The sequence below is a fragment of the Erinaceus europaeus genome, chromosome 2, assembly GCF_950295315.1.
Source record: "Erinaceus europaeus chromosome 2, mEriEur2.1, whole genome shotgun sequence".
In the NCBI taxonomy this organism is placed as follows: domain Eukaryota; kingdom Metazoa; phylum Chordata; class Mammalia; order Eulipotyphla; family Erinaceidae; genus Erinaceus; species Erinaceus europaeus.
The window spans coordinates 17,896,891-17,919,287 of record NC_080163.1 but is presented as its reverse complement, the minus strand read 5'-3'; the positions used below and the strand labels follow the sequence as shown (position 1 = coordinate 17,919,287).

At 42.8% G+C, this 22,397-nt stretch overlaps 1 protein-coding gene across 7 annotated transcripts in view; it reads right to left on the bottom strand.

Annotated features, from left to right (window-relative positions):
* The window catches only part of COMMD10 (COMM domain containing 10), a 924,871-nt gene that overhangs the window by 863,595 nt on the left and 38,879 nt on the right, over window positions 1-22,397 (bottom strand). For all 7 annotated transcript variants that reach the window (XR_009545711.1, XM_060177387.1, XM_007521970.3 and 4 more), the window contains one exon: window positions 16,439-16,549. Coding sequence is in view for 6 of the 7 variants with exons in the window: in XM_060177387.1 (XP_060033370.1) it covers window positions 16,439-16,549 (111 nt within the window). In the remaining variant the exon portion in view is untranslated. The remainder of the gene's footprint in view (window positions 1-16,438; window positions 16,550-22,397) is intronic.

Here is a 22,397-nt window from a genome sequence, read left to right as displayed (position 1 = left end):
ACTTCCCCTTATACAGAGAGTCAATCCTTTGTCCTGTACCACATTATCTGATATACCCAGCAAAGATAAAAGCCTGAGTGAATAAACTCAGTTATCTGCCTGCTCTGTATCTGCACCAGAGCAAATAAAGATGGATGAATAAAAACAGGTACCTTTCCAGTGACAGAGAGAGAAAGAGAGAAGAGAGAGCTCAGTCTGTTAGAGCACAGAACTTGCATGTTTGAAGGAGGTTATAGAGGCTACAGATTTAATCCCCAATTCCTGACACCACCTTATAACCGAGCTGACCAGTGCTCTGGTCTCTCTTATCCTCTTCCTCTAACCCTACCCTTTGCTCTTAGAAAAAGAATCAACATAGATTATTTAATGGATAGCTTTCCACTTCAAATTCATGGCCACAAATCTCAAGTAGACTATTAGCTCTGTTCAGTCCAGTGACATACTCTCAAACACCTTGCTCTTCTTCCCAGTAGTCCAAACAAATGTTACATAGTTTGCTCCACTGTTCTCAAACCTCTTAGACCTACCCACTACCCCCCCAAATCAGGACAACAATAAGAAGTTAGACTCAATTTCTCTTTGGTCTGTAAAATAAAAGTAGAAAGAAAAGGGAGTTGGGCGGTAGCGCAGTGGGCTAAGCGCACGTGGCGCAAAGCACAAGGACCGGTGTAAGGATCCCGGTTTGAGCCCCCCGGCTCCCCACCTGCAGGGGAGTCACTTCACAAGTGGTGAAGTATGTCTGCAGGTGTCTAAAAAAAAAAGAAGAAGAAAAACATGGGGGGAGGAAACGGCTACCAGAAATGGTGGGTTCTCAGTGCAAAAACGGTATCATCTGTTTTCCATCTACACCATGCCTCGGCCTCGCGTGAGCTTAATGTGCAGCTTGGCGATACGAGAATCCGGCATGAAGCCCAGCCAGTCTATCTTGGCGTTACTCTCGATCGCACTCTGTCATTTCACAAACATCTCATAAAAACTGCAGCAAAGGTGGGCGCGAGGAATAACATCATTGCAAGACTGGCCAGCTCCTCATGGGGCGCGAGCGCTTCCACACTACGATCATCCTCTCTGGCATTATGCTATTCCACTGCAGAATACTGTGCCCCAGTATGGTTCCGTAGCCCCCATGTCCACTTGGTCGATTCCAAATTATATTCCTCCATGAGGATAATTTCTGGAACCATCCGTTCCACCCCGGTTCCATGGCTGCCAGTTCTTAGCAACATCGCCCCGCCAGATATTCGTCGGGATGCGGCATCATCTAAGTTCATTTCCCACGTCTGCGCTCGACCGGACCTGCCAATATACGCGGATATCTTCGCTCACCCTGTCCAACGCTTGACGTCTCGTCATCCAATCTGGTCCCCTACGCCTACACTGAACTTCTCTGTTCCAGACTCTTGGAAACAGAGTTGGCAGTCAGCTGAGGTAAAGAACAAACACCTCATCACAGACCCCTGCAAGCGTCAACCTGGCTTTGACCTAGCACGTTATGATTGGGCCCTCCTCAATCAGTATCGAACAGGCCATGGCCGGTGTGCCGCTATGTTCCATCGCTGGGGAGCCATAGACGACCCAAACTGCCCCTGCGGCTACAGACAGACTATGACCCACATAGTCAATGACTGCCACCTCTCCAGATTCAAAGGAGGTCTCGAAACTTTACATCAGGCTCAACCTGACGCTGTTGACTGGTTACGGAAGAAGGGCAAACGCTAGAAGAAGAAGAAGTGAAAGAGAAGACAGACGTTTCCTTCCATCCACTATAGCTACCTACCTACCTCATATTCTTCCTTCTCTCTTATTAAAATATATAACAATGTTTCCACTCCCACCAGTGCCCTGGACCTAGTAGCTCATCTTCTCACGAACTGTTCATCCATTCCCTCTCTCTCTCTCCCTCTCCCCTTCCTCTTTCCCCTCTCCCTTTCTTTCCCTTACATCATCAGTGTCTCCCCCAACAGGTACATAACTCAACCATAAAAATCTCCTCCAAGGGGGGCCCGGCAGTAGCGCAGAGGGTTAGGCACACATGGCGCAAAGCACAAGGACTGGACGGTGGAAGGATCCCGGTTCCAAACCCCGGCTCCCTACCTGCAGGAGGGTCGCTTCACAAGTGGTGAAGCATGTCTGCAGGTATCTATCTTTCTCTCCTCCTTTCTGTCTTCCCCATCTCTCTCGATATCTCTCTGTCCTATCTAACAACAATGACAACAATAACAACAACAATAATAATGACAAACAACAAGGGCAACAAAAGGGAAAAAATAGCCTCCAGGAGCAGTGGATTCATAGTGCATTGGTAACCCTGGAGGTTCTTGAGGGAGGGGTGTTGGGTTAGCAACACACGCAAGAGAGAGATGACCCAGGAACCAAACTCATGGCAGCAAGGCAATTCAAGTCTTTATTCATCCGAGTGCCCAGAGTCGGGCAGTAGCACATCTGGTTAAGCCACATGGAGCAAACACACAGTGGCTGGCTTTAGACTCCTGGTCTCCCTGCCTGCCTCCCCAGGCCAGAAAATGGAAGAGACAAGTTGGAAATGGAAGTGACTTGACAATACCATACATGGTTAGGAAAGGGGCAGAGAAAGGTGAAAGGGGCTGGGAATGGTAGGAGCTTCCTTAGCAACTGTTGCTAGGGGTTTAACTGGTAGGATTAGTAATACCTTCGGGCTTGAGGGTAGAAAAAGAATATATTAAATGAGCAGAATGGGTGGGAGAATAGGGTGGAGGCCTTAAGTCATTTGTTAGATAAGGCAGAAGACTGATATGTAGATAGTAAAAGGGTGGACCATAGTATCAAGGAATGCAGGGTGGAGCAGGGGGAGCTGGCTTAATGTTTTAAGGAATCCTGGGCTCCTGGAGACAGAAAAATGCAGGGTGCTTTGTGAGGCAGGGAGTCTGATAAGAAGAGGCAAACCTTTGGCATTCCCGTGTCCCCCTTGCTCAACCTCTCAGTAGAGAGAGAGACTAACAGGACAGACACACTGCTGAGGTCAAGCCCTGCCAGGCTTTACCACATCCTCACAATTTCCCTACAGAGGGATATATATGGTTGATTCCACTTTCTCCTTTAATATTCTCTCCTCAGTGTGCTCCAATCAGTTTTCTACTATCGACCTCAGAGGAAGATACTTTATTTTTTAAAAAAATACTTATTTATTTATTGGATAGAGATAGAGAGAAACTGAAGGGAAGATATAGAGAGGGAAAGAGACAGAGAGCCAGACGCCTGAAGCTCTGTTCACCACTTGTCAAGCTTCCCCCTGCAGGTGGGGACTAGGAGCTTGAACCTGGGTGTTGTTTATTTTCGGAGGCTCCAGCTGGCCAGGCTAGCTTCACGGGCGGGTAACAGAGACGACCAGAGACACACGGCTAGGCAGGGAAGCTGTATTTCTTTATTCAGGAACAACAATTCATAAACTAACCCAAACTAATCACCAAACAGAACTCTCCTGCCTCCTTCCCCCATGGCGGCGCCAAGAACTCTCGAACTCTGTCACTCTGGAACTCTGTCGGTGTTCCTTCCTGGGGCGGGGACAAGCGGGGACAAGCGGGCCCGCCAAACTAGGAGGACTAAACCACAATCAACTAGAGATGGGGGGGAAGGCGACCAAACCACTATGAAGAATACCAACACCTGGGTCCTCGCACACTAGAGTGTACGTGCTTAACCAGATATACCACCGCCTGGCTCCCTTGGAAGATACTTTAAAAGGCTCAGTTCCTAGACCTACAAACTAGAACTATCAGTGTCTAATTCAAAGCTCAGGCAGCCGAATTAATTAGCTTCTTCTTCCTCTTGCTCCCTTCGTCTGGCCTCTCCCCTCTACTCCCCACAGCAGCCGTTCTCCTCTCCTCTTTCTCTCCTTTGAGTTCTGCCTGCTCCTTCTGAATCACTGTCATCAGTACTTCCAGCTCTACTTGCCTTTTAAATTCCGGAGTTCATTAAGGCTCTATTCTCTGCCCAAGTGATTGATCTCTACTGTTTTCATTAAAGAAATGTTAACTGAACTTTAATAATTTCCAAATCTTGATTTCTAGTCTACAGTTTTTCATCATGTTTTTGACTGCCAATGAACCAAAATCCATCTAAATAATAATAATTTCATACCAGCACAAAAGATAAGCCCCTTCCCTTCCTTTCCCTTCCCTTTCTCCCTTTCCTTTTCCTTTTCTTTCCTTTCCTTTCCCTTCCTTTCCTTCCCTTCCCTTTCCCTTCCTTTCCTTTCCTTCCCTTCCCTTTCCCTTCCTTTCCTTCCCTTCCCTTTCTCTTCCTTTCCTTTCCCTTCCCTTCCCTTCCCTTCCCTTCCTTTTCCCTACCCTTCCCCTCCCCTCCCCTCCACTCTCCTCTCCTTTCCTCAACATGGAAACTCTGTCTACTGTGCTGTGTAGTCAGTTTCTAGAGAGCCATGAATTGCCTCTTTTGTAGTAGTCTCTAAACTTATATGCACTGGCTTCAAATATGTGTTCCCTCTTAAGCCATAAGCTTCACAAAAGTCAACCAAACCTTTACTAGTTTGCTAATACCTTACCCAGTACAGTGTGCATAGCAAATATTTTTTTAAATATTTAATTGAATTCAAGCTATTTAAAAAGTGATTGCTGGGCTAGAGAAATAACTCAAGATCATCCATGTGGCAGGGTCCCTGCATTGTCAGGCACATGGGCCATATTCAAACCCCAGCACCATGCGGGAGGTACTGTGAAATGGAAAAAGCATCAGGGCTGTGGTATTCTCTATCTAAATGAAAAAAGTGGGTCAGAGTAGAAACTGCTCACATGCAGAGATCGTAGCTGTACACACACGTTACTGAACTTATCTGTACTGCATTTGTTCAGATGTCTTGAGTAATTATTAACATTCTTATTTAAAAATACTTAAATCATTTATATACTGTCATGCCTAATCCACAAAGAAATAAAATTTAAAGGTACATCTAGACATATTTGATTATGTTTGAATTATCAGCTGCCTCTACAAATATATATTTATATAAAGGCTAAGAAGCTTGGAATGATAAAAGAGGGCAATATTATGTTTCCCTACCTTGTAATTCAGTACAAAAGTTTAAAAGAATTTTAGCAAAAAGATTATTCTGGGTTGAAAGATAGCTCAGTCTGTTAGAGCACCAGTTTACATGCCTGAGACGCCAAGATGTCTGAGTTTCTATCCCCAACACTTTAAATCAGAGCTGAGCAGTGCTCTGGTCATATCTCTCTCTCTCTCTCTCCCTCATCTATCTATCTATCTTCCTCTCTCATTCTCCTTCTCAAAATAATTAAATCTTCTTTAATTGCTTTCTTTCTTGGTCCAAGTGCTCATTTTTGTCCAAGTACCACACTTTTAAAAAATCATTTTAATTAATGATTTAATAGTGACTTATAAGATTGTAAGATACCACTTCCACCACCAAAGGCCTGTGACCCCAAGTTCCATAATAATCACCACTATATTTCTTCCATGGTCTTCGAGACTGGTTGACTGCTTTTTTTTTCTTTCTCTAAGTTCATGTGCCACATATGAGTGAAGCTATCCAGTTACCTGTCCTTCACTTTCAGAGCATTTTAAAATACTGAAATGTATTAAATCCCTTTTTTTTTTTTTAAGTTTTATCCTCTAAGAGAGAAATAGAGCACACAGCATATTCATAACTGGCTAATTTTTACTCATTAAAGACTTATCATAGGTAAATGAGGACTGTGCATTTGGCAATGTGAGATTAAAAGAAAAAGGGTATCAGGATAGATTTGCTTTATGATATAAAGGGGCTATACAGATTTGATATGAACACTTCAAAATACATGAAAATATCTTTTAGAAAATCATAAAGATTCAAAAAATACATTAAATTGAGAAAAGACTTTTTAGTGTTGTTCTTATTTCAGAAACATGAGGCCCTAAAGCACAATGTCATGGAGAAAATGATTACAGTGAAAAACAGTACAAAGCAAAATAGAAAAACAGAAAACTGGCATCAAAAAGACATGCTATGTTAAGTGAGATAAGTCAGAAACAGAAGGATGGATATGGGATAATCTCAGTTACAGGCAGAAGTTGAAAAACAAGATCAGAAGAGAAAACACTAAGCAGAACTTGAACTGGAGTTGGTGGATTGCACCAAAGTAAAAGACTCTGGGGGGGGGGGGGGACTCAGGGCCAGGAACATGATGGCAGAGGACCTAGTGGAGGTTGTATTGTTATGTGGAAAACTGGGAAATGTCATGCATGTATAAACTATTGCATTTACTGTTGACTGTAAAACATTAATTCCCTAATAAAGAGGAAAAAAAGGGCATGCCAGAGTGGTACTCTGCCTAACTGTCTCTCTGTCTGTCAGAATTTCTTTCTTTCCACCAGAAGTGTTGCTGGCACTCAGTCTGCCTGACTGTCTCAATAAACGAAATTTAAAAATAATAAAAGATATATTTTTCCAAAGTATCCACTGTAAATGCACACCAATTATCAGAGAGAAAAATTATCAAGGGAATATGACAAAGTATTTTCACTACATAGATCAGATTAATTACAGCATCTGTAAAACATAAGCCTGCTCATAGGAATAGCTCAGAAAAAAATGTGAAGGTCTTTCAAAGTCAGTCAATCATCACCTTTGAAGAGATCAAAATAATTTCAATGTGTGAGACAAGAGCTGATTCAAATAGCATGTACATTTTCCTTTTATTAAGACTCTCATAAATAGATCTAAGAATATGTTCTCTTTCTGTCTTTCTTTTTGTTGCTACCAGAGTTATCATTGGGGCTCGGTGCTGAATTATTGTGCAAAATTATTTCAATTTACAGATAACTATGACCTTGTGAAGAGCAATAAAATAAGTTTTCACTGGGTCAGACAGTAGAGTACACACATTATCACATGTGACGATCAGAGTTCAAGCCTCCTGTCCCCACCTACAAAGGAAAGCTTCACAAATTGTCGAATAGTGCCACAAGTGTCTCTCTCTCTCTCTCTCCCACTCTCTTACAGTCTATCAGTGAGAGAGAGACAGACAGACACACACACACCACTGGGAGAGGTGGAGTTCTGAAAGCACTGACTTCAGTAATAACCCTGGTGGGGAGAAAAAGAGAAGAAAAAAGATCCCATGCACCACCATAAGCCAGAGCTGAACAGTGTTCTGATCTCTCATTCTCTCTGTACCTTTTTTAATAAAATTATATATATATATACACACATATACAAATACATAATAAATCTTCAATGTATACATAAATTACAAGGAGAGCAGTAAAATTACTAAATAATCAGAGTGACGTCAATGCTTCCTGGAGCCTCATCTCTCTAGACCCCTACCCCACTGGGAGAAGACAGAAACAAGCTGGGGAATGGATCCACCTACCAACACCCATGTCCAGCAGAGAAGCAACTACAGAAGTCAGAACTCCAACCTCCTGCACCCCAAAAAGAGTTGTGGTCCATACTCCCAGAGTAGTTAACAACAGGGGAGTTTCCAATGGAGAGGATGGAACACAGAACTCTAGTGGTAGGAACTGTATGGAAGTATACCCATATTATCTTAGCATCTTATAAATCAATATGAAATCACTAATAATAAATAAATAAATAAATAAATAAATAAATAAATAAATAAGCAGAGTGACACAGTACCCTAATGGTGAATATAGCATGGGACTCTGAAATAAAACTGCCTGGTTTCAAATCCTACCTCTGCTTTTTACTGGCTGTTATCATCTAGGAAAACAATGTAATCTGTGTGTTCCCTTTTCTTCATGTATCTGTACATGTTTCTGTACATGTTAATAATAAGAATTCAGCGGGGTCCGGAGGTGGCACATTGAGTTAAGCACACATAGTACGAAGTGCAAGGACTCGCACAAGGGCACAAGGATCCCGGTTCAAGCCCTCCCGACTCCCCACCTGCAGGGAGGTTGCTTCACAAATAGTGAAGCAAGTCTGCAAGTGTCTCTCTCTCTCTCTCTCTCTCCATCTCCCCCTCCCCTCTCAATTTCTCTCTGCCCTATTCAAAATATATATATTTAAAAAATGGCCACAGGAGCAGTGGATTCCTAAAGCAGGCAGGGAGCCCCAACGTTAACCCTGGAGACAAAAAAAAAAAAAAAAGAATTCAGTTGGGCTGGGAAGATAGACAGGTTATTAGTTATGCAAAAGACTTTCATGCCTGAGGCGCTGAAATTCCAGGATCAATCCCCTGTAGCCCTTTAGGCTAGAGCTGAGCAGTCTTCCATCTCTTTCTCTGTTATCTCTCTTTCATTAAAATTAAATAAGTAAGTACTTTTAAAAAAAAAAAAATCAGACCATGAAGAAACGATTCTCTACAAATAAAAAATTGTACTGTTATGACTAGCCTGTAACTAATTAAACCATAATAGAGAATTTAACTATCTTGGGGATTATTTTACTCTCTTTTCTCCTCTAATTCATTTATAAAAGAATTAACACAAGTAGCAGACTATAACAAAAAAGATACACAATAGTGTAGCAGAGTTTATAGTAAATTTCATTTTGGCAAGTGATCATATACAAATTAACAAATGCTGAAATCATGATGATTTTATTTACTCACTGTATATGTATCTGATTAATAGACATTAATTTTGTTGATGGTAACAGAGGACTCTTTTGTTAGATACAGATTAGAAATGTAAACACTTAGCATTTCCCACAACTAGAGACTTCGCAAATTATTCTGAATGTTATTTCAAAAAGCACTGAGATTAGAGAAAGCAAAAAAAAGAGTTCTACTGCCCCCTAGTGAACTCAGCCAAACAGTAAAAATTCACTTAAACTCCACTTGAGGTTTCTGTGGAACAGAAAAATAATCTCCCTTAGCAAAATGTAGTAGACAAGCAGTAAGACAATTAACTGGGGGAGAAAGGGGGAAAAAAAAATTAGAATGTGTATATCGAAATACCACAGGAAAAGCTACAGCCACCCAGCTTTTTTTGTTAATATTTATTTTATTTATTTATTTCCTTTTGTTGCCCTTGTTGTTTTATTGTTGTAGTTATTATTGTTGTTGTCGTTGTTGGATAGGACAGAGAGAAATGGAGAGAGGAGGGGAAGACAGAGAGGAGGAGAGAAAGATAGACACCTGAAGACCTGCTTTACCACCTGTGAAGCGACTCCCCTGCAGGTGGGGAGCCGGGGTTCGAACCGGGATCCTCATGCCGGTCCTTGTGCTTTGCGCCACCTGCGCTTAACCCGCTGCGCTACAGCCCGACTCCCAGCCACCCAGCTTTTGTGATAAAATTAGTAGCAAAACAGGAAACCTTTGAGACAGAAATGTTCTGAGAATGGAAATCTGCACAACAATGTTATCTAATGGGATGACAATCAGAACTTCACTGTGGGCTACAGGTTTCATGATATATTGGAAGTGAATGAGAAGAAAGATTCTCAGAAACCTCACTCAGTGAATTACTGTACATTTTCAGTTCAGCAGCTGAAAAACAAATGCTTTCGGAATGTTCTTTCACAACTGGCTCTAACTCTAATCCTTATAAAATCATTATTATTATTATTAGTTGTTGTTGTTATTATTATTTTGTCTCCAGAGTTATCCTGGGGCTGTTTGCTTGTACTACAAATCCACTGCTTCTGGTGGCCGTTTTTTTTTTTTTCCAGTTGTTGCTGTTGTCATTGTTGTTGCTGCTGGTGTTGTTGGAAAGAACAGAGAGAAACTTAAAGAGGAGGAGACGATACAGAGAGGGAGAGAAAGACACCTGCAGACCTGCTTCACTGCTGAAATAATTCACATGCTAAAATAATTCTGGGGGATCAGGCAGTAGCACGCTGGGTTAACTGCACATAGTGCAAAGCGCTAGGATCTATGCAAGGTTCCCAGTTCAAGCCCCCAGCTCTCCTCCTGCAGGGAGGAAACTTCACTAGTAGTGAAGCAATGTTGTGGGTATCTCTCTTATCTCTCTCCCTACCTAACATTTCCCTCTTGATTTTTGTCTCTATCCAATAAATAAATAATAAATTTTAAAAACATGTCCCCTATTGAATACTGTCACCTGTAAGGATTCCAAATTTCTCATTTCAGAAATAAGCCTATAAATTAGGAGAAAGTAGTGTGTGTGGGTCTTCACAACAGGAGACAGATGAGAATTAATTATCTGTGCTGTGGTCTAGTCCACCCTCTCTCTGCCTTTCTGCCTCTCCGTCTATCTGAAACAAACAACAAACCCCAAAGAGCATAAAAGAAAAGTTGTGTTCAGGGCAGCGCAGCAGGTTAAGCGCAGGTGGCGCAAAGTGCAAAGAATGGCCTAAAGATCCCAGTTCCCACCTCCGGCTCCCCACTTGCAGAGGAGTCGCTTCACAAGCGGTGAAGCAGGTCTGCAGGTGTCTGTCTTTCTCTCCTCCTCTCTGTCTTCCCCTCCTCTCTCCATTTCTCTGTCCTATCCAACAATGAAGGACATCAACAACAACAATAATGACCACACCAAGGCTACAACAAGGGCAACAAAAGGGGGGGAAAGTAGCCTCCAGGAGCAGTGAATTCACAGTACAGGCACTGAGCCCCAGCAATAACCCCGAAGGCAAAAAAAAAAAAAGTTTTGTTTAATTGACAGATGTGCAGTGGTCAGTGGTTCCTCTACACCAGGGTACAACACAGTGCTCGGAGATAGCATGTTTCTGACCGGGTCAACAGTGGTTTCACACTCCATCACACGTCTATTGCTAAGGAGACAGGAGACAAAAGGGTGAAAGCCACACAATTCACTGCAAACATCAGTATCCCAGGTGCCCAGTGACAGATGTGCAGCTAAGAAACTTGTGATATGTGTGTGTGTGTGTGTGCATATGCACACATGTAATGAAACACTACTCAGCTGTCAATATCATTTAAATCATTTCCTTTGCCTGATCTTAGATGGGTCTGCGAGGAATCATGATAAGTAAGATCGGTCAGAAGGATAAAGATGAATACCACGGGATCTTTCTTATAAGTGGGACTTAAGAAACAAGGAAAGAGGGGGTTGGGCAGTAGCGCAGCGGGTTAAGCACAGGTGGAGCAAAGCACAAGGACCAGCGTAAGGATGCCAGTTCGAGGCCCCGGCTCCCCACCTGCAGAGGAGTCGCTTTACAAGCGGTGAAGCAGGTCTGCAGGTGTCTCTCTTTCTCTTCTCCTCTCTGTCTTCCCCTTCTCTCTCCATTTCTCTCTGTCCTATCCATCAACAACGACAGCAATAACAACAACAATAAAAGTAACAACGATAAAACAACAAGGGCAATAAAAGGGGGGGAAGCCTCTAGGAGCAGTGGATTGGTAGTACAGGCACCAAGCCCCAGCAATAACCCTGGTGGCAAAAAAAAAAAAAAGAAAGAAAGAAGAAAGGAAGGAAAAAAAGGTAAAACACAAGGTGAAACTTGAACCAATAACCCTGGTGGCAAAAGAAAGAAAGAAAGAAAAAAAGAAAGAAAGAAAGAAAGAAAGAAAGAAAGAAAGAAAGAAAGAAAGAAAGAAAGAAGAAAGGAAGGAAAGAAAGGTAAAACACAAGGTGAAACTTGAACGGGATACTGTATAATGCATCGAAGGAAAAGACATATGGGGGAGGCAGTTTAAGAAGGTGGAGAGGGTACTGGAGTCCTGCTGTGTGATAGTGGAAAAGTGTTTTGCAGACAGCTATCATGAGGGAGAGATGAGAAATTGGACTGAAATGTCAGTAACTGTAGTGTAAACTACTATTCTCCATAAAAATGATCTGGGGAAAGAAGGAAGGAAAAAAAAGATTGGTTCATTTCAGCCTAAACACAGAATGATAAAACCTTTACAGTTTGTGTACTGCTGCTGCTTTCATCCCAAGTGTCTATATGTTAAGGGAAATGATTCTCCAGTTCTGCGAGCTATAAAGATAACAAAGTGTTTATTCAGCTTCAAAATAGCAAAACGCACACCCCCCGAAAATATCAATATGCTCAGGACTCGCTCTCCAATGAGTTCCATTTCACATCTATACTGATTTCTTGAATAATATGAATTTAAAGTGTGACTCTTTTACTAGAAGCATTATTCATTCCAACCGGCTAAAAATATAACAGACATGCTGGCATTTTTTTATTTTTGAAAACATATTAATGGAGCTAGGGAAGCTCAAGTGTCCAACAGTTGTGTCTTTATGTTCCAAGTGTATTTGGTTAAAAGAGTATCCTTCTAACCTATAAATGACTTTTAGCTGCTCATATACAACATAGTCATAAGAAATACAGCAATGAAGGAACAAGTAATTGTATTTCTGTGTACACATATCTGTTCCAGGTTATTATTCTGAATGTCTCATCTAGTTCACAAGAAGGAAAAAAAACATAGGCCTTTCCAGGCTATACTTTCCTGTCAGACTCTTCGGTGGGGAGGCCTTTTTCCCAGGCACAAACTCCTGGCTTACCCGCTCTGCTGCGTACCGGATGCAGGGGCCTAAGAGAATGTTCTGGGCAGCAGGGGTGGAGCCGTACAGGTCTCTCTCTATGCCCGATGCTAGTGTCAAGGCAAGAGAAGACCCGGGGACTTGCCTCATGGGCAACCTGTAGAGAGGTTGTGGGGATGTGGTGGAGCCTGGCAGTGCCTGACCTGAGAAGTGAGTCCACCCTGGTAAGACTCTCTCTCTACGGAGGGGTTGAGCAAAAAAGGGGACACATTAACCTCAAAAGGTTGGCAGGCATGTAAGTCTTCTCTTCCCCACAAAAACACCCTGCATCTACCCACCAGAGCCTGGCATTCCTTAAAAAACATTAAGCCTGCTCCGCCCTACATTCCCTGATACTATGGCCCATCCCTTTTTAACTACATATCAGTCTTCTGCTTTGTCTTACAAATGACTAAAGATCTCCTTCCTAATTCTCCACAGGGTATTGCTAATCCTGCCAGTTGAACCCCTAGCAACAGTTGCTGGAGAGGTCCATGCCATACCTGGGCTCCCTTTGCCTTTCTCCACCCCTTTCCTAACCATGTATGGTATTGTCAAGCCACTTCTGTTTCTGTTTTGTCTCTTCCATGCCCCAACCTGGAGGAGGGCGGGCATGTAGACCAGAGGCTGAAACTGGCCATTGTGGTTTGAGCCACATGGCTTAACCTGGTGTGCTAGCACCCGACTCTGGGGCGCTCAAATGAATAAAGATTTGTATTGCTTTGCTGCCATGAGCTTAGTTCCTGGCTCATCTCTCCCTCTCGCAATGCTAGCCCGACAGCAATCCATTTATTGAACAGCAAATCAGGGTTTATAATAGGTCACAGGAGGAAGTGACATGTGTATACCATATATGGTAGGGAGGAAGAGGTCACAGGAGGAAGTGACATGTGTATACCATATATGGTAGGGAGGCAAAAGGTCTGGGGGAGGATCAGGACTTTTCCAGTAATTATTCAGCAAGAGGTTTAAGAGGTTAAAGGAATGAGAAAGCAAGGTTATCAGTAACCAGCAGCCAGAGTGGGATCCTGAGGGCAGAGAGAAGATAGATCAGATATGACCAAAGGAATGGAATGGGTGGGGAAGCAGGAGGGGGAGGCTTTCAGGAAAAACAATGATTATGTAGATAATAAGGGAGTGGGCTATTGTGAGGCAGGGAGGCTGATGGGCTGGGCAGACCCCGGAGGCTGTGTCCTTCCTTGCTCAACCTCTTAGTAGAGACAGACTGATAGGATTGGCCATGCCCCTGAGGCCCTCACTTCTCAACAGGGGGGTCCAGCCAAGCTCTACCGTATCCTCACAACTACCTACACTTTCCCTCCTCAATTTCAACTGAACATATACGTGAAACTTCATACTCCAGAAGTAACAAGGTCAGGCAATCGCATATCTGGTACAGACACGCATGACCATGCACAAGGACCTGGGAGTCCCCAGGCCCTGCCTAGGAGGGAAAGCTTCACAGGCAGTGCTGTAGGAGTCTTATTTTTCGTCCCCCTCTCTATTTCCCTTTGCCCTCTCTATTTGTTTCTGTTTCTACAAAAAAGGCAAAGAAAAAAGAAGTGAGGGGGTGGCAAACAGCTACCAGGAGCAGTGGATTCATTGTGTAGATATCCAGGCCCAGAGATAAACCTGGTAAAATAAAAATAAATAGAGATGAAGAATACAAGGAAGAGGAAGAGGAAAGGAAAGGGGAAAAAAGGTCAATTTCTTTTTTTAAAAAATATTTATTTATTTATTTATTTATTCCCTTTTGTTGCCCTTGTTTTATTGTTGTCGTCATTGTTAGGACAGAGAGAAATGGAGAGACGCAGGGAAGACAGAGAGGGGGAGAGAAAGATAGACACCTGCAGACCTGCTTCACCACCTGTGAAGCGACTCCCCTGCAGGTGGGGAGCCGGGGGCTCGAACCAGGATCCTTGAACTCATCCTTGATTTGCGCCACCTGTGCTAACCCGCTGTGCTACCGCCTGACTCCCAAAAGGTTCATTTCATCAGGAAATAAATTTAGTGGCAATGGTTTGAAACAAAGAAATTTACTTATTCAGTAGGCAAAAAAAATAAAAATTTAAAAAAGTTTTATTAGTCATGGTGATGAAGATGATCATTGTTAGCACTAGTGAAAAATTAACCCTAATACTTGCATTAGGTTGAGAACTTTAATTTTTATTTATTTATTTTCCCTTTTGTTGCCCTTGCTTTGTTGTTGTTGTTGTTGTTATTGATGTTATCGTTTTTAGATAGGACAGAGAGAAATGGAGAGAGGAGGGGAAGACAGAGAGGGAGAGAGAAAAACACCTATAGAACTGCTTCACCACCTGTGAAGCAACTTCCTTGCAGGTGGGGAGCCAGGGGCTCGAACTGGGATCCTGAACCGGGATCCTTATGCTGGTCCTTGCACTTTGAGCCACGTGTGCTTACCCTCTGTGCTACCGCCTGACTAGGTTGAGAACTTTAAATACACTGGGTATTTATGTTCCTAAGAGCCCTGTCAGACTAACAGCACTGTCTTCACTTTACAAATGGAGAAGCCAGCACTCATCATCTGTATTAAGTGGACCACCTGAGACTGCACAGTGACTACATTGCTAAGATTATATAATATACGCTTTGACTTCTAACCACAAAGTTTATATTCTTTTTTATCCTGGTGTAAAATGAAATGATACTTTTGAAACGCTACAGTAAATGTACAAGATAAACTAATCATAATGCCCAGCTTACTTGTCTACAATCTCATAACCAGGGAACCCAGGTTAGACAATGCTCCCACTTCTTCAGAAAAGTAGAAATGTGCATGTCTAATCAATAAGAAAGGTGGTGGCGAGGACATAATATCTCTTTCCTTCACTGCCCAATTGTACAATAACATTACTTCCATTAGGATTCTCGATCACATCCACTCATACTTCTCTCTCCTGCCTGAGATCTTCTGCTACACCTCCCTCTGACCTCTATTGTATGTGCCTTTAAAGAAGGCAAAAATCTCCTCCATTTCCCCTGTTTGAAAAAGTAACTGGGCGCGGGCAGTAGTTCAGCGGGTTAAGTGCACCTGGTGTGAAGCGCAAGGACCGGCATAAGGATCCCGGGTTCGAGCCCCCAGTTCCCCACCTGCAAGGGGGTCGCCTCACAAGCTGAGAAGCAGGTCTGCAGGTGTCTGTCTTTCTCTCCCCCTCTGTCTTCCCCTCCTCTCTCCATTTCTCTCTGTTCTATCCAACGACAATAATATTAACAACAATAAACAAGGGAAAAAAGATTTTAAAAATTATTTTAAAAAAAAAGAAAAAGTAACTGACTACAGTGCCCTATAATATATCATAGCTCTCATCAATATTTGAAAATACATCTCCATTTTACAGCAAGAAAAGCAGTTTAGGGCAATCCTTAAGTCTTTTCTAGTGTCCTCAAGACTTCAGAAATAAACACTAAAGGTGACTCACCCTGTAGAATTCAACTAATTTTTATTTTTGCAAGAGTTGAGATTTAAACACATAATTTATGTCATCTTCATATTCTAGGCCCTGACTTAGACAATAATATTTAGATGAAAAGACAAAACACCCCTGCCCCCCAAAAAAAGAAAACATAAAACACCAGGATTACCCTGAAATAGTTACTAATTTTTTCCATCATTCATCTTAAGAACATTATGAAATTCTAACAAGAAAAGAACCTCTTCAGGCAAGCTAGTTCTCCACATAAGTAGTAATATAGAAATCTGACACCCAAACCTGTCAAATCAAGGCCTATCAGTCTGTTACTCCTGTTTAAGTGAACACATATCTGGATTTTTCGATCCCGAGACCAAAGGTTCTGCCAAAAAAAAAACAGCAACAAAAGGAAGGAAGATAGGAAGGAAGGAAGGAAAGAAGGAAGGGAGGGAGGAAGGAAAAAAAGAAAAGACAGAAAGAAAAAGAAAGAAGGAAAGAAAGAAAGAAAGAAAGAAAGAAAGAAAGAGAGGAAGAAAGAAAGAAAAGGGATCCAATAAACAAAATGTATCCTTCAGTAGGAGACTGTCTCTTACCTTTGAGTCTTCACTGCTCACTCCTAGCTGTAAGACAGCTTGAGGAGACTTTAGCTTGGCTTGAGCAGAGTGAGCCATCTGAAGGTTAAGCTGCCATCCAACCATCTCGAGCTAGAAAAGACAAGTGCAGAATGGAATCAGATGGTACAGAAGGAAAACAGTCGACTTAAAGCAAATCTCCATTCAGCGGGAATGAACGTGGACAGCTTGGACGTCGTGGAGTTCCAGGGCTCCTTGAACTTGCTTGCTCTGCAAATTCTCCCCTTGGGCTCATTACACTGGCCTCGTGCCATGCCTGTCAAGTTCAACAGTAAAACGGGTCTTTAAATGCACCGGTCTTCTAAAAATAAAAGTTTCAGGACGGAGCAGTGAAGTACACTAAAAGAGTTGTTCAATAGTCAAGAACTTGCATGGGACTGTGTCTTTTGAATGCAGAGATTTTTTTAGTTACATGTTTTCACCGGTAAATCACATATACTGGTGATGTTACTTTAATGACCTCAGATGATCTTGCAAAAGCCCTTTTTGCTTCACCAGACCATAGGTAAGACATATTTAATTTAGAGCGAAGGAAAGTACCAGGGGCTGGGTGGTGGCACACCGGCTGGAGCACATGTTATAAAGCACAAGGATACAGGTTTGAGCCCCTTGTCCCCTCCTGTAGGGGGAAAGCTTTGAAAGTGGCGAAGCAGGTCTGCAGGTTTCTCTTTGTCTCTCTCCCTAGCTATCCCCCCCCCCTTGATTTCTGGCTGTTTCTATCCAATAACTAAAGATAATTTTTAAAAAGGGGGGGGGAAGTACCCAGACAGTCACGTTTTGATATAGTTAGTGAGAAGAATACAGCCAGGCAAAGAGCTGATATCTACCCATGAGGTGTTCCCCAGTAGATTGACAGGCTTTCCAATGCACTCGGATTCATGGCAGAATTTAATGAAAATAAAATAATATTGCAAATTTAATGAAAATAAAATATTGCAAATAATATTGCATCCGCCAATCACAACCTAATCAATGCAACGAGTGCCACCCCAGCATACTTCACTTCAGACTGTGTCCAGAGACTTCAGGTGTGGAATGACAACCTTTCAGCTTCATCACTCAGGTGAGACCATTCCTTTCATAGTATTCTCTAATTCCATCCCAGGTGGTCCACTCCCCAATAGAGTCCCCAAACCTAGATATAGACCAGGTCCCCTGAGATAGAGCAAACGTTCACACGTGTCCATAAACCAGGGAAAAATATATACCTGAAAGCAGAAGTACACAAGAGTCTGCAGAGAGTATCCCCCAACACTTCATCTGCACTATTCTAGCCTTTAGGTCCATGACTGTTCAACAATTTGTTTCGCTTTGTATGTTAACTCTCTTTTCAGCCACCAGGTTCCGGATGCCAGCATGATGCCGACCAGACTTCCCTGGACTGACGACCCCATCAATGTGTCCTGGAGCTCCGCTTCCCTAGAGCCCCATCCCACTAGGGAAAGAGAGAGGCAGACTGGGAGTATGGATTGACCAGTCAACGCCCATGTTCAGCGGGGAAGTAATTACAGAAGCCAGACCTTCCACCTTCTACAACCCACAAGGACCCTGCGTCTATACTCCCAAAGGGATAGAGAATGGGAAAGCTATCAGGGGAGGGATGGGATATGGAGAGGGGGGGGGTGGGAATTGTGTGGAGTTGTACCCCTCCTATCCTACAGTTTTGTTACTATCTCCTTTCTTAAATAAAAAAATAAATTATATATATATATATATATATAACAGAAAAAAGGCAATATTTCCTTTGAACCTATGAACACAACAGTAGAAACAGCATCAGGAAAGGGGAAAAAAAAACCATAAGTACTATCTAAAACATTTGCTAGGTACAGACAGAGAAGCAGAGAGAGAAAGAGTAAAAGAGTCCACAGCACAGAAGCGTCCTTCCTTCAGTGTTGGGGGGGGGGGATGGGTTTGAACCAGAGTCGCAAACATGGCCAAACAGCGCACTATCCTAGTGAGCTACTTTGCCGGTCTGGCACTCAAGAACACGTGACTTGCATTTTTAAAATATATTACCAAGCAGTATAAATGTGGCTATACAGAATCAGGTAGTTCATTGGTTTCTACAAATTCCAAACCAGGATTATCAAGTGTTAAGATTTAATTTCCACTGTCAATATGTAGGGATGCTTTGTGGAAGAAAATGCCTCTGACAATATGACCCTAATAAACTGATTTCGTCAAACTATGTAGCTACACTGGTAAGAATGGCAGCTTCACAACTATTACTTAACCAGAATACTAATTGCTAACTTGAAAGACTGCTCAACAGCTAGAGTCACAGCAGCAACTCAGAGCCAAGTTGGAAAGAGAGCAATGAAAGTATTATCTATTCAAGAAAGGATGTGGTGAGAAAATAAAGATACAGTTCTGCTCTTCATGGCACTGAACCCTTCAGAGGTTAAGGGTAAGGAAGGGGAGGGTGGGAGACAGAATCCAGAATGCCACAAGTAAAAAAAAAAAAAAAAACTTAATGGCACATTTAGTTAAGTAAATCTATTTTAATTTAGTTAAGTACTGATGTTTAACACTAAAGATAGTGAGGATAGTCACTGATACTTGCTGGCCACCATATTCAACTATAGTTAAATGCAGTAAATAAGTAACAGGAAAAAGCCAACCTCATATATTCCAAATATTTTGATACACCTCACTGCCTGCGCTGATGAGCATCTTCTCAGTATCCACAAAGATGAGTAAGACACTCTTCTTTTTTTAAAAGTTTTTTTTAATATTTATTCCCTTTTGTTGCCCTCGTTGTTTTATTGCTGTAGTTATTGTTGTTGTTACTGATGTTATTGTTGGTGGTGCCAAGTGCAAGGACCGGAGTAAGGATCCTTGTACGAGGCCCCGGCTCCCCACCTGCAGGGGAGTCGCTTCACAGGCGGTGAAGCAGGTCTGCAGGTGTCTATCTTTCTCTCCTCCTCTCTGTCTTCCCCCTCCTGTCCATTTCTCCATGTCTCCATTTCTCTCTGTCCTATCCAGCAATGATGACATCAATAATAGCAATAACTACAACAATAAAACAACAAGGGCAACAAAAGGGAATAAATAAATAAATATTAACAAGAAGAAAAAGAAACATGTACCTATGGGGCCAGGTGAGACACACCCGGTAGGGTGCATGCCTTACAGTGTGCAAGCACCCAAGTCAAAGTCTCCACTTCCCACCTGTGGGGGGAGGGGAGCTTCATGATTTGTGAAGGAGTGGTGCAGATTTCTCTCTCTCCTCCCTCCTGCCCTCCCTCCCTCTCCACCCTCACTGCCTCTCACCTCTCAATTTCTCTGATTCTATTGAAAATAAATGAATGCATAAAAAAAAGATTTTTTAAATAAAAGAAACATTACCTGTGCTCACTTTTGCAGCACAGATCCTAAAATTGGAATGATAACATAGAAGATTAGCAAGAAACATCACCTAAAATACATGGCCTGGGGGCCAGATGGTGGCATAACTGTTTAAGCATTCATATTACAGTACGAAAGGACCCGGGTTCAAGCCTCTGCTCCCCACCTACAGGAGGGCAGTTTCACAAGTGGTAAAGCAGGGCTGCAGGTGTCTCTCTGTCTCTCTCCCTCTCTCCCTCTCTTCTTCTACCTCCTTATGAATTTCTTCTTGTCTCTTTTTTGTTTCTGTCACAGAGAAAGAGAGATGCAGAAGGGGGAGACACAGGAGTTGGGCGGTAGCGCAGCAGATTAAGCGCACATGGCGCAAAGTGCAAGGACCAGCATAGGGATCCCGGTTCCAGCCCCTGGCTCCCCACTTGCAGGGGAGTCGCTTCACAGGCAGTGAAGCAGGTCTGCGGGTGTCCTTCTCTCCCCCTCTCTGTCTTCCCCTCCTCTCTCCATTTCTCTTTGTCCTATCTAACAACGACAACATTGCCAGGATAGCCTGAAGGTGCTTCTTCCCGAACTAGTGCTCTCTGGGTTGGAGAGAACTCAACTGGAGCTGATCTAGGCTGCTGCGTGGGAGAGGGATCCGGAACTCGTGCCGCACTAACTTCGCAGGAGATACACTCTGGAACTCTTGGAGCTGGAAAGCAATTTCCAAGTGTCTTTAATCAGAAGAGCAGCTGTTTTTATACTCTCCAAATAGGGTGGAAACAGGATGTGACATAGAGAGGGTGGAGCAAAAGGTGACTGGTGGAAGATCAGGGTGTGACAAGGAGAGGATCAGGTGTGACAAGGAGAGGGGGTGGAGCAGGTGAGAATTCTACCACTGAACCACCAATGCCCTGGAGGGAGTGTGGTGCTTTATGTAAATGTAAAAGTGATTTATGTAAATAGACCAAAGCTTTGAATGGGATCAATCAATCCCTATATAGGCATATGGTTAAGCAGAAGCCAGGGGGAGCTGGCATACTACCCAACACAACATCAATAACTACAACAACAATAAAAAACAATGGCAACAAAAAGGAGATAAAATATAAAAAAAAAAAAAAAGAAGAAGAAGAAGGGGGAGACACCGGGACAGCAAAGCTATCATCTCCACTGGCACAGTGCCTCCCACATGGTGCTAAGGCTTGAACCTGGGCCATGCACATAGCAGTGCAAGCAACCTACCCAGTGAGCAATCTCTCCGATGCCAGAAGAATTATCTTTCTTTTTTTTTTCTTGCTTCCATGGTTATCACTGGGGCTCAGTGCCAGCACTACAAGCTCCCAGCAGCCATCTTTTTCATTTATTTATTTTTTCTATTTTCTTCAATAGGACAAAAAGAAATTGAGAGAGGAGGAGGGGGTGATAGAGAGAAAGAGAGAAAGACAGACACCTGCCTACCTGTCTTCATTGCTTGTGAAGCGACCTTGCTGCAGGTGGGGAGTGAGGGGCTAGAACCTGGGTCCTTAAGCATAATAAGACCTATGTGATGTCACTGGGTGTACCAATGCCCACCCACCTCCCTAAGAAGTATTTTCTTACATTATTAAAGTCTATTATTTTATTTGCCCAGTCAATTATAACTATTGGAGAAATATATTTAAAATATATTTTAAAAAAATAATATAGGCTGTGTATTTGATATGCGGACTCTCTCAAAAGCCTAGACAAAGTAGATTAGAAGCATCCAATAGCACAGCTATATACAACATACTGGATACTATACAGCAAACCATAACAAAAGGACTTTTCAAAGTTAACCCAATTACCAAATAATGTGATGATAACATTAACTATTGATTGTCTTTATGAACCCTAAAACAGCAGGAACCTCACATCTCCACTATAGAGTCCCTACTTCCCCCACTCCTGGAACCCTGGGATAGGGCCCACTTTCCTGTATGCCTCTCCCAATCCATACCAAATAATATTGCATCCGCTGATCACAACCTAACCAACGCAACGATTGCCACCTCAACATGCTTCACCTCAGACTGTGTCCAGAGACTTCACGTGTGAAATGACAACCCTTCAGCTTCATTACTCAGGTGAGACCTTTCCTTTTATAGTATACTCTAATTTCATCTCAGGTGGTTCACTTTCTAACAAAGTCCCAAAACCTAGATATACACCAGTTTCTGTGAGAGAGAGCTTATGTTCACACGTATCCATAAACTACTGCAAAATATATACCTGAAAGCAGACGTACACTAGAGTTTGCAGTGAGTACCTCCCTAACACTTCCTCTCCACTATTCCAAGCTTTGGGTCCATGATTGCTCAACAATTTGTTTGGCTTCGTATGTTAACTCTCTTTTCAATCACCAGGTTCCAGATGCCATCAGGATGCTGGCCAGGCTTCCCTGGATTGAAGACCCCACCAATGTGTCCTGGAGCTCAGCTTCCCTAGAGACACACCCTACTAGGGAAAGAGAGAGGCAGACTGGGGGTATGGACCGACCAGTCAACGCCCATGTTCAGCAGGGAAGCAATTACAGAAGCCAGACCTTCTACCTTCTGCAACCCTCAATGACCCT